The sequence below is a fragment of the Vidua macroura genome, chromosome 17 (assembly GCF_024509145.1).
Source record: "Vidua macroura isolate BioBank_ID:100142 chromosome 17, ASM2450914v1, whole genome shotgun sequence".
In the NCBI taxonomy this organism is placed as follows: domain Eukaryota; kingdom Metazoa; phylum Chordata; class Aves; order Passeriformes; family Viduidae; genus Vidua; species Vidua macroura.
The window spans coordinates 1,500,742-1,513,123 of record NC_071587.1 but is presented as its reverse complement, the minus strand read 5'-3'; the positions used below and the strand labels follow the sequence as shown (position 1 = coordinate 1,513,123).

At 40.6% G+C, this 12,382-nt stretch overlaps 1 protein-coding gene across 16 annotated transcripts in view; it reads right to left on the bottom strand.

The window, feature by feature from the left end:
* Positions 1-1,180: 1,180 nt before the first annotated feature.
* The window catches only part of RBM39 (RNA binding motif protein 39), a 30,786-nt gene continuing 19,584 nt past the window's right edge, over positions 1,181-12,382 (bottom strand). For 14 of the 16 annotated variants that reach the window (XM_053992937.1, XM_053992942.1, XM_053992938.1 and 11 more), the window contains 7 exons: positions 12,174-12,378; positions 11,885-11,962; positions 6,357-6,389; positions 5,273-5,348; positions 5,017-5,122; positions 2,269-2,347; positions 1,181-2,179 (listed from right to left, as the gene is read on the bottom strand). In XM_053992937.1, the coding sequence (XP_053848912.1) occupies positions 2,079-2,179; positions 2,269-2,347; positions 5,017-5,122; positions 5,273-5,348; positions 6,357-6,389; positions 11,885-11,962; positions 12,174-12,378 (678 nt within the window). In that variant the 3' untranslated portion in view covers positions 1,181-2,078. Of the gene's footprint in view, positions 2,180-2,268; positions 2,348-5,016; positions 5,123-5,272; positions 5,349-6,356; positions 6,390-10,159; positions 10,341-11,884; positions 11,963-12,173; positions 12,379-12,382 lie in introns of those variants that run through there. The other 2 variants (XR_008439740.1, XR_008439741.1) reach the window with 2 other exon arrangements.

Here is a 12,382-nt window from a genome sequence, read left to right as displayed (position 1 = left end):
GCCCCAGAAGCACTGCCTACAACTGACCTAGGAAAGGGTGTTGTAGTCTTCCATTACTTGCCTTTTGAAATAAGGCCTCTTTCTGCTCCTCCTTTAGTTCTGTGTAAGGAAAATGTGAGCAACAACACTACCTCAACTGGCACCTGTACAGCCTGGACCTGGTACAAGTGCCTTTTCCCCAGTTTTTAAGGGAGAAACACAAATTCACCACTCAAAGCCTGTTCTCAGGTGAAGCACACCTAGAGAGCCAGCTCTACTTCTTCAATTGTGTTACTATTCCCAGGATCCTGCTGTATTCCCAGCCCCTCTCCACCTTTACCTTTTGCTTGCTCCCAGTTCTTTGATTAAGGATAGCCCCAGAGGCTGCAGAGCAGGTCCTCTCCCCACTATACTACAGGCGCACCAGCAGCGTTGCTGCCTGCCCCGATGTAACCAGATGACATAAGGAAAAACTACGCACCACAGCTTTGGTAATGATGAAGAGACTAATTTATTTTCTCTGACTCCAATCATAGTTCTCAAAGGTGCCAGTGGATTGGAGGGTGAACGTGCCACCTCTCCAACGACACTGGACAAACTACCAGTACATCAAATTTCTCTGCCTCTATGAAAGAATGCAAAACAATAGGTTGTTTACAGAAAGTTGTGTGAGAAAGTTCTCTACAAGAATGTAAACTCAGAAGGCTTTAGAAAACTCTTGATAATCAGGGCAACACCCCACCTCCACCCACTCTCGAGGAATGTTCTGTTCTCCCTACTTCTCTCCCCCTTGGTCTTTTCTTAGTGGTTAAAAAGGCCAGGGAGATGGAACAGGGGTAGAAAGGGCAAAGCACAGGGGCAGGTTCCCTCTAGAAACCAGACTGAAAGCAAATGTGACTCCTCCAGCCCCAGGACTCTCAACCATTTGTGAAGGATGGGAGTGGAGGTGGGCAGGAGGGGTTTGTCTCTGGACTGAACTTTAAGCATGCCTGAGGAGGGTAAGAGTTGTGCCCAGGTCCTCAGCAACCATGGCCACACTGCACAGAGGGCTGGGAACAGCTTCTGCATGTACTCTCTGACCACATGATATCCCATGGTGTACCTGCATACTGGGCACTGCACAGCATCTATGACTCACCTCCAGGCATAAGCACACACTGCCTGAAGTCACATTGGGAGAGCAGAGAAATAAAGCTTCATGAAGGCCTTTTTAAGAGAATTTTATTTGAGTGGTTCTTACAAAGATTGTTGCAATATGAAAGTCTTTGATAGAAATATCAAGCTGTCTTGTCAAACACACTGAAGTAACCCAAAAATATATTTCAGAGCTCACAGAGCTTAAAAAGAGCAAAGATTATATGCAACCAGAACAAAACAGGTTTCTGTATTTCCTACCCATTTTCAGACTTGGCTGAAATCCTCCAGCTCTGCCCCACTGCACACGTGGAAACTCATCTGGAAATGCAGAGATGTTTTGTTTGGAAACTTAGACACACCAAACAGTATTTACAAAGAAACTTTTACAGATACAATAATCAAAAGTTACCATCAAGAAATAAAACCCTTCAATCCTCCTATTCTTACCAATTATTCAGCACAAAGCAAGCTGAGTAGCTGTCTGCAGTCAGCATTCAGTAGCTTTTTGGATTTTCCATTTATACAAAAACACTAAATATGTCCCTTCATCCAGTCTCTTTCAGATACTACCCTTGAGCAGATCACCCACATTTAGTGAAATGTAAAATGTCTTTGCTGCATTAAAAGAAAGGCTCATGAAACATTAAAAATGTCATTATGTCCCATCTGCCTTTTACAGAGTACTTGTTATCTATGAGCTATTTCTCAGTTCCTACGGATCACCTTTGTCAATGTACAAGAATTACAAGGCAGAACAAGAAGTCAACAGCTTTGTATACAGTGGAAATGCTAGTTAGGGAGAATGAACACACTGCATTTCTGCTTACTTCATTTTATTTTTAAAGATAGCAGGAAGTGTACACAAAATGACATTAAATCCTTTCCTTTAGTTTTATCTAAATAAAAGATAACTCAATCTTCCTCCAAAAAATACCTATGTACAAAACTGACTAAATTAATCTTCATCGTCGAACAGGAACCAGTAGTTGGGTTGCAGTCATAGAGTCTGGGAAAAGGCTGTGGTATGTTGGAAGAGGTACATACGCTGCTGTAATCATTTTACCTAATCACAAGAGGAAAAAAAGTAAACATCAGTGTTTGGTCATTTCTGTAATGGATGACTAAATGTACGTGTGTACATGGAACACTCACCTGCAAACCACCTCCCATGCAAAGCATTGACAGCTGCAATGGCAGCAGCGATGGAGGGACATTTGACATACACATTGCCCTGCAAGACAGAATAGTGCAGCCCATGAGGAGTCAGAGGCACTTCCCCAGCCACTCCTGGACCTGGCTGTGACAGAGCCACACCTGCTTCACCAGGCACCCACTGGCATTAATCCATAACAGAATGAGCACAAGAGAAGTGGTCGGTGGTACTGGCAGGCACTACTCCACTGTGGCAGTTACTGCAGCCTCCAATTTTTCTAAATAGGATTTTTCAAGATAGCCCAAACACACATTTGACCAGCAATCACTGAGCCATGGATGGCTGATCTGATCCTGAGAGCCTTTTAGAAAGAGGATCTAAAGGCTCCTAACCATTAACACCATATGAAAGAGAAGAGCACAAGGGGTCTGGTAGCTCCCAAGGCAGCCCAGCTGCCAGGGTCTATAAGCCACTAACCTCAAACACATATGCTTTACTCAACATGCAAGCCCACAGCCTGTATTCCACAAGAACCAAGCACTCCCCATTCCCCCACATGGGAAGCAACACTTCAAGGGAGACAGATACCATAAAAATTCTCCTATATAAACATCAGTATGTGTGTCTTTACTTGAACAAGAACTGAGGCAAAGGGAAAATCCCATCCCCGCAGGGCAGGAAGAGCCTGAGATGGTTCCCAAGGTGCATGACACACTCATCTTTGAACTTCACCAGAGACACCTGGAGTTTGCTATCTGCAGATCAAGCACTGAGCCTCCCCAATCAAGAGAACTACAAAAGTCACATCCAACAACTCCAAGACACAGAGATGCCCACAGTAATGTGTGGCATTTTTCTGGCTGCCTGCTTAAAAACAGACCGTCAGTAATACCCAAGAAGATCAATTCTAGCTGAAACAGATTTCTCAGGAAAATAGTACATTAAAAAATAGATTCCAGGCTTTCTTTAGTAGCTTTAGTCAGCCTGTGTTAACTCTTCCCACTGTAACCTAACTCATTCCTTTCTTATGTGGCGAACCTGAGCTTAGGAGCTGGTGTTTAAGGCACTAAGCAATGAATTACCATACAGAGCTCTGCTCTCAGCCTCCCCCTGCAAAGGCACCTGAACTGCTTAAATGCCCAAATGAGGTGCAGGAACACAAAGCTGTGGTTTTCCTTAACACCCAGCAGCACAGATAGATGCGGTACATGAGCCATGCAGTCAGCTGGGACTGCAACTGTTTAATCCACAACAAATCACACCCTCATAAGCCAACCCCTGACAGCCCTCAGCATGGAAGTCTGGGACAGAGCCCTGAAAGTGTCCAGAACCTAAGCCTGGAAAACAGAATGGTGCAATGAAAACTCTATCAGTGGGTATTTTATATCTGTGTCACTGCTGTGCTACTATGACAAAACAGTTTTCAATTTTTATGAAACATTAACTTATTACTTAGTATGTTACCGTTTCTTCTTTTAAATCCACCTGCTAATGTGAAACAGAATTTTGCAGTTCCATGGGCTTAGAACCTATGTGAGGTATCTTGAGGGTTGGTGTAGTTTTGGGGGTGGTGTTTTTTTGGGGGGTTGTGCAGTGATTTTTTTTAGTTCTTGGGAGGGTTTTTTGGAGGTGGGAAATGTTCTGGGTTGTTGGTCGTTTTGGATTTTTTTCTGTCAAAGAACACTTAGTTTTCTCTAAATAACAAACACATTATGGGGAAGGTTTCTGCCTCTCATCAGTCCAACGATCCAAGATCACAGGTGTGATCTTGAAGATTACAAAATGCCAGGCAAGGCAGCACATTGTTTTATGTGCTGGACTGCAGCTCCTATCTAACCTCTCTGTAACCCACAAGAAAGGGTTTCAGGTGATATTAGGGCAGCTGCACAAGAAAGCAATGGCTGAGTGCTAAGTGGATCACCAGGGCCGAACAATCCCACCTAAGCACGCCAACAGGAACATGGGTTTCAGCCTTGTACCTTAGCATGGAACACAAGATGACACTTTTAAGTTCTGATGGATAGAAATTAACCCAACTGTGAAACCATCTGAAAACAGAACTTTTGTTTGGGCTGTGAATTCTTTAAAAAAAGGGCTCAAGAGAGTTAATCTATTTACAGACCTTCCAGAGTTTATACAGTCCAAGAGCTAATATACAAAGAAGAGGTAACCAGTCTGGGGTTTATGTAAACAAGGTAAAGTTAGAAGAAAAATATATTCACCAGTTTAAGATGCAGGCATTAATATGGAATTCAGTCAGCAGCAGCAAGTCTTTATCTTCCCTGTTCTAACTCCAGGCCCTCAGACTGCCCATTGCAAGGCTTTAATGTCATGAGTGACCACAATTGTTTCTAAGCATGGGATGAGGCACACATTTACTTGTACACTGTAATTCTGTTGGAGCAAGGGCCCTTTCTGCTGAAGCCTGTGCTCTAGAAAGAGGAAACTGAAGTCCCTGACTTGGGAGAAAGGCACAGCTTAAGGGAAATGCCAAATGCCTGACCTGGTCACTGCTCTTCTACAGCAACTTCAACTGGGTAAACCCGCAAGAGCAGCACCAGAAAGCTGTTCATCCAAGTTACACACAATGATTCACAATAGGAGGGAACCACCTACGTTCTGTACAAACTACAAAATGTAGGTACAGTTTAGGAAAAGCTCCATATTTGTAATGCTCCCCCTAGAAAAAAGAGAGCAACAGAACTCCTAACATCTTCTCAGTGTGTCCCCCGCAGAAGCAGGCATACCTGAGCTGAGTTTTTGTCAACGTAGATGTGGATAACTCCTCCATGTTTGTTACATTCCTCAATCACATCATCTTTAATTTCTGTGTCCCAGCCAGCTTCTTCTTCACTGTACAAGGGAAGGAACGACAGGACAGAGATATCATTCAGACAAAATCCACCCCAGAACCCATTAAACACACTCCTGCAATATTCTGATTTCCTTCTTACATGTTAAAGTAACTGACAAATGCCAAACAGACAATGATAAATCACTTACGTTTGAGGATTAAACATGTTGGAAAGCTGGAAGCACTGTGTTGCAAGGGGTTGTACAGAAGCAGCTGCAGCCAGAACTGTTGTAATGGAAAGAAAAAAACTAAAACACTAGCATATCTAAGAACCTCCTATGCATGGCTTTAATTTATTCAGCATAATAGAAACAGCTCTGACTAAACAGAAATTGAAGGCTGGAAAGCAAAACTCAGAACCAGACACTATTGATGAGAGATATATTTAAAATGATCAATACAAAAACCAGCACGCTATGAATCACAGTTGAACCTGAAAAGTGAAAATATAATTGTGTACATTGATTTTGGCAGATTTTCCATTTGAACATTAAAAGGCATGCATCTTCATTTGCATCTAAAATGTCTGCCTGAGTTGTACGTCAGCAGCACCTTTAATGTTTTGCTCCTCATGGAAGCCCAGCAGCAGCTCAGGACAGCACCACCCCAGCTGACTGCACAGCACAGGACAGACAACCTTGGGGAATTCTTAAAACCTGTTTTAAGCATGTTGCACATTCATCCCTTGAAAACACAGATTGAAGGAAACATTTGACACCTGAAATTGCTCTTTCCCTGTAACTGTGAAATTATTACTTGTCATTTATTGCTGCTCATCATGCTAGTACATTGTATTAAACACTGTCCACAGGCTGCCCTTCCATAGGCTTCAGGCTTCTGTCAATGGAGCTGCAGTAACAGCCCCCTTCTCCATATACTTCAGACATCAAGGGCTGTGCAATCAGATAAGGAGGAACTCAGAGACAGTAAACCCAAACTTCTGATTCTCAAATAACCCCTCTAAGGCAGGGAGAAGTCTCCTACCCAACCACAAATACCAGCCCACACATTTTCTTGGAAATGTCTTTGTGCATGTCTGGGGAATGCTACCAACACTGGAGAAAATGCTACCAAGAATTTTCAGTCAAAAAACCAATCACAGCATGATTCCCCACAGACAACTAACAGAACACAATTTCTCAGGTATGGGCAAACCCTATACCAGAAGCATTTCCCCTAGAGACACCTGAAATAAAATCTACTAATTACAAGTCATATGAAATGCTAGTTTACCTTCATTCTGCTGGGACAGTCTCGTTTGCAAATCTAAGGAAAAATACAGAGAAGTTAATTAGTATGCTAATTAATACAGCATCACTGTATCATCACCTGCCAGCCAGGTTGTTCAGCTTGTATTTCTGTGGTTAAGAGTTTATTCCAGTATCACTGTTTCTCTCTAGCTGTGAGTAGTTTCACTAATTTCAGCTTCTCTACTAGAATATTCTGTATGTGACAGATTCTGTGACAACAAAGCATTTTAAAGAGAAACAATACCTTAAAAGGGCAGACATGACCATGTCCTTTAATTCAATGTATCACTCTCAACTTGCTTTTGCTGTGATTGAGGTCTTTACATGTTTTACTCCATGAGAAAATAATTACAGCAATTCTGACACGTGTCAGCACCAACATCTTTACTACCAGAAAGCAGTTAAGCACACAGCTATCCAAACCTGACATTATTAAAGCAGTTACCAAATTTCACTTCAAGTAGAATAAGGCAATACTTCATCTGCTATGCTTTCATATAGATGGCATAACGATACAAGTAACTTTCATATTTTTCAAATTCAAAACATTTTCCGGTGTTCAGAACATGTAATTTGCCTAGAAAACATTATTTACTTCTCTAACAACATACACTTGTCCCAATTCAAAGTGATGGGAACAAACAAATGCAGAATTTCTAGCCATTTCCAAGTACATGACTTCAATACTTGACATCTTTGAACTAACAGAAAACTTCAGAATTCAAGAACTGTAAGCATAAGCCCCTTCAATCATGGTTCCATTTAACAGACACTAGGTGTGAGAAGACTGAAGCAAACAATCACCTTAATTCACTCATTTTGAGAGTAGCAAGTGATGAGCACCAAGTAAGCTTCCAAGCTTACCTGGAAATACCTGAAGGCACCAGGTATCAACACACTTTTCCCCTTTCTAATGAAACCTCCTCCACGACACTGAAGAACCAACAGGAATAAATGTTTTTCTCTAGATTTTCCTCATGTGCCTTTCCAAATGTTCTACAAAGAACATGTACCAGGAACCATACTGAAAAGCAAGGGCTGGAAGGAGTAAGCTCTGAAGGCTGAGTTGTAAAAAGAGCTGGCCATATTTGGCATGTTTTCCATCCAGATCTGAATCCACAAAGTCCTCAACTCCATAGAATGAGAAATATCACAGTAGCAAACGCTGCCTAAGCCTGTATTCGCTGCAGAAACTGCATGGTCTTGGTCAAATCCCTAACTAATAACCTAGTTAATTAATACTCAGACTCTTTTGAAAACAAAGGTGTTTTAAAGAAATCAGCAAATATCCAAGGTTTTAATTTAGATGAGGACAGACACTTTTCCTGCTGCAATTCCAATCCATCATGTCCAGCTGAACTTGTCTATGTGGGTCAAGCTGGGGCTCTACAGGCAAATGCTCCAGAATTCCTGCACCTAACATGGTAAACCTGCACATATTATCAATGCAAATTCTGTCCAGGGCCAAGTAAGATCTGTTCTAAACACAGCAAAGTCAGCTACCACTATCTTGTGCAACAGTTTCACAGGTTAATTATCTACCACTTTTGAAACATAACCTGTTGCTCACCAGATCTTTTATCAACCGTATTCTCTGATCAACCGGTTGCTCTTGACTGAAAAACGGTCCTGTCCTCTCACTTCTAAAATCACTCAGAATTAAGACATCAATTGTCACTCTTTACTGTCAATTCATGTTTCCCTACACATCGTTTTAAATAGTATGCAGAAACTAAAATTAATACATCTGTCCAATTCAGATCAAAGTAACTTTTTCAGTATATTCTTATATAACACCTGTAAGAGTGGCAAGTTTAGCATGATGGGAATACATGTTTAGTGTACAGATAAAGCAGAAATACAGACATATCTATCAAAGCATTTTGTGTCTTAAAATAAAAAGTTTATTTTGAAATCCTGATGGCTTTAAGTAGGCCAAAGCCTGCCAAGCATTGCCCAGTGTCTTCAGTCATTACTTAGAACAGAGACCAAATAGAGGTCCGGGATGATACCTATCCTTTCCTCTTTTGCAGCACACCAGTCAATTTTTTCTATAAACAGATAGCTCCTTCCACAAGTAAGGAATGCTTTGTCCCACATAACATTAGAAGAATGCTCTATAGGCTGATTATTTTAAATTTCCTTTGTTCAGAAAGAGAACAGGGAGCACACAGCGACAACTGTTCAGCTTCAAATTCTTTTTCCTGCTGGATGGCCAAATTCTCAGGTGTCCCCTAAAGCACATTCTTTACCTTCCCTACTTTAGTTTGATTGACTCCCTCTTGAACACGGATTATTAGAAGTGTTTGCAGATGTGTATATCACCTTAGATGCTTAGGCCTACTTGCCTCTAAGAACACAGCTAGTATTTTAACGATGTATCAGGTCATATTCTGGCACTGATAAACTGAAGCATTTAGATATTTTTCTCCTCCCTAGCCATTCTTCCATTGCTAAGTTTCCAGACTATGTGAGCAGAATTTGATTTAACCCTGAAGAGGTGAACAATATACAACACCCCAAAAATTTCTTCTTGACAGCACCTATGCATTTATTCACCTCATACCTACTGCTGACCATTTTCATTTGTGTAAATATTACACAAGATCAGCCCAACATCCGAATTTTGGCTTTAACAATAGCCTCCAACATTCCCAGCTTTCACTTGTAAAAAAATCCTTTCTCTGAGCCAGTTTCTTGACACACCTTGTACTTCCTATATTACTGACTTCTCCAGTTTAATAACTTCCAAATGACAAGAGTCTAAAGATCAGCAAGAAGCTGCTCCTCCTCTGCCAAGGAAAGGCAATTTCAACAATGACTGTTAGTCTTTAAATACAGTTTCTGACAGTATGCTACACTTTCATCATATTCTCCAGTTCATCCTTCTTAGTATGACTTCTGAAGGAGCAAAGTCTACTCACTAACAGGACCAGAATCTGGCCATACCACATTCTTCTTCCTTCAAGTGTACTTCAAGTGTAATTTAGAGTCACATGTTTCAGCTATATACCATATCATGGACTTAAAATGTTTATAGACAATACCAGAAATGAGACCTCATGTTTCATACATGTATTCCATCACTCATTTCATGGGAGTTTTACTCCTCTGAACTGTTTACATTAGCCTCTTACTTCTAGCTTTCTTTCTACCTTGGGAGTAATTTTCTTTTTTATTTTTGAACTACATATTCCTAGCTTACCTTCCTCAAATTCTAAACTTTATGACCAGTCTCCCCACTACAAATTGAGGCAACTACATAGAAACATCTTGGGAATAGTTTTTCATTCACTTGAATCCCACTTCCTTTTTTTTTTTTTTCTTCAAGTGTTGATAAACCTTTATCTATTGGTTTCATGACTTGAACAATGTCTAACTCAATCTGACTGTTGGCAGACAATTATCTTTTTATCTGTTTCCCAAACTAAAAATATTTTTAAATTATCAGTCATTTTTCCTATTCTTCATAGGCTGTGTGATCATTCCTTATTTCTTTTGAGGTAGCTGATCACCCAGGTTTAGCATGGAGGCCACACTAATGGAACTTTTTCTTCTCTCTGTAGAATACAGATCCAACACAGCATTAGCAATGTGAAACAGAAGAAACTTTTCACATCCTGCCTGTTCAAACACCCATGTTGCTCAGACCAGATGACTTAACTGCCTTGTTTCTTCAACCGTCAGTTAGACCTCTGTGTATCCTTCCATTTAAATGTGAGCAACTCATGATCCCTCAAGTCAATGGTCATTTCTATTCTCATCCATAACATCTTCATTACTTACCAAATTGAGTTTAAAATAGCATCCCCTCTTCATGAGTCAGTGAGTGTTTGATGAAGAAATTTGTCGGATATCACATCCAGGAATATCTGGGCCCCACCATTATTACTAGCAATTCTTCTCCAATCTGTATCGGGGAAGTTAAAGTCTCCCACAATGACATAATTCCTGGTAGTAATTTTCTCTAACAAGAGTAAAGAGATCTTTAATCCATAACCAAATCTCACTTTGGGGATAGCTCATGACTCTACGGCAGCAAAAAGCTTTATCTTTTTCCAAAGTTACTTAAGTTGCACGTGTCTGCATTATTCCTTTTGTACAATACCAGTGGAATGAACAGTGATACCCCTACCATCTTTATTTCTACAGTTGCTAAACATGCATCTTCTTCTAACATCTGTATTTGGCCTCATCATTTATTTCTCCACAGCCATGTTTTCTCATGCTGACTCCATACTACCTGAACCATGCAGCTGTGTCAGACATTTTTGGCCATGTTCTTGATTTAATGAGCTTGGATTTTTTTGACTTTGTTTCAAATGCAGAGGAGGAAAAGAATTGGTGTTTTTTTCAAACACTATTCTCATTTCTAATTGCTGACATGTTTCTTCATGAGACTGCCACACTAGTTTATAACCTGCATAAATGTTGATCTAACTTCAGTGGTGGTTACCTTTCCTTCTCTTTCTGGACTAGACAAACTTTTTCCTCACTACTGTATGTTTTTCATCCTTCTCAAACAGGCAACTGACATTTTTCTGTCACTGGCCAGTTCCTTTTCCTTCCAAGGGCACATCTCTAGAACAACTCTATTTTATTCTTTTAGCAACTGTCTACAGCTTCATATGTATGCTCTTCTTAAGACTGCACCTGACCTTCAGTAATATGATTCAGATCCATCTTATTAAGTCTGAATCATTTCCATCACAAGCTCTGCTGAAAGGCAAACAATGATGCCACCTTTTCTTTGCTACTTTCCTGACACTTCCCACACATTCCAGCATCTGATTATTTGTGACATTCAGGTCCTTTCTACTGTTAGGACAGTTTCATATCCTTTGTTCATAGTATTAATCAAAAGTAGCAAAAAAAGTAGCCTTCAGGGAGGTTACTCCCTGCTCTAGTTCTTAAGACCCCATGAATAGTTTGTTTTTCAGACCAGCTATGAACTAAGCAGCAGCAATCACATCCCTAAGCCTCATTCCAGCATACCCACCTGCAGAACACACATACAACTATAGCCAAATCCAAGCAACACACACATTCACAAACATAAAACGTCTTTCTTCATGAGGACATACACTGTAAGAACGCTGCTGCCATCTTTATCATGTGTCCCCCATGAAGTCCTAATAACCTTCCTGCCCCTCGTACAGCTCTGGTTTTTCTACAGGGGTCAATCCCCTTCCAATGCTGAGCCTGCCATTTTTAAGTCAACACTATACTACAGTAGAACATACAAATCTCCACTAGCACACAGAATAGTGAAGAGATGAAGGTTTGGGGTGAAAATCAGCAAATTTGGAAAAATATGCCAAGTGAATCACACCCAACCAAATTGTGATATACTGTCAGTAGTCATTTGCTTATGGTTTTGCAGAGTTTTACAGTTTGTAAAAAATGCTGCAATACCTCATTTTAAAAAGACCAAAAAACATAGTTAAGTACCTACTGTCTCAAATTTATAAAGTAATTTGAAATCTATATATACAGGTCATAATTTCTTACCTGTCACAGCTCCAAAGGCCAAAGATCCACTCATCTGCAGAGCCTGCTGTGCAGCTGGAGGAATCTGCAAACCAGTACCTGGAACAGAACACAGAGAGACCTTGGAGCAAGCCCTTTTATCCAGTTAGGGATGCAGTAACAGAAGTATCAGAACTCTTCCTATTGTCAAAAGATAAAAAAATACCATGCACTTAAACGTTTCATACATTTATCCTAACAGTTCTCTGGAGTGTTTTAATTCAAATTCTGCAAACTTCTTCACACACTTGTTATCCAACATTGCACACACCTTCTGCAAGTCTTGCCATCAACTGAAGGCGACCGGTTGTACCCAAATCAATTCCAGTCCGTTCCAACTCATCACTGTCCAAAAATGAGCTAGCACTGGAAGCATCAGTACGCTCAGTTACATGTCCAACTTTCATTGGCCTCCCAGCCAGCTCAAATCCATTGAGTTGTTCCAACGCCTTCTTGGCACACTCAGAGTCTGAGAACTGT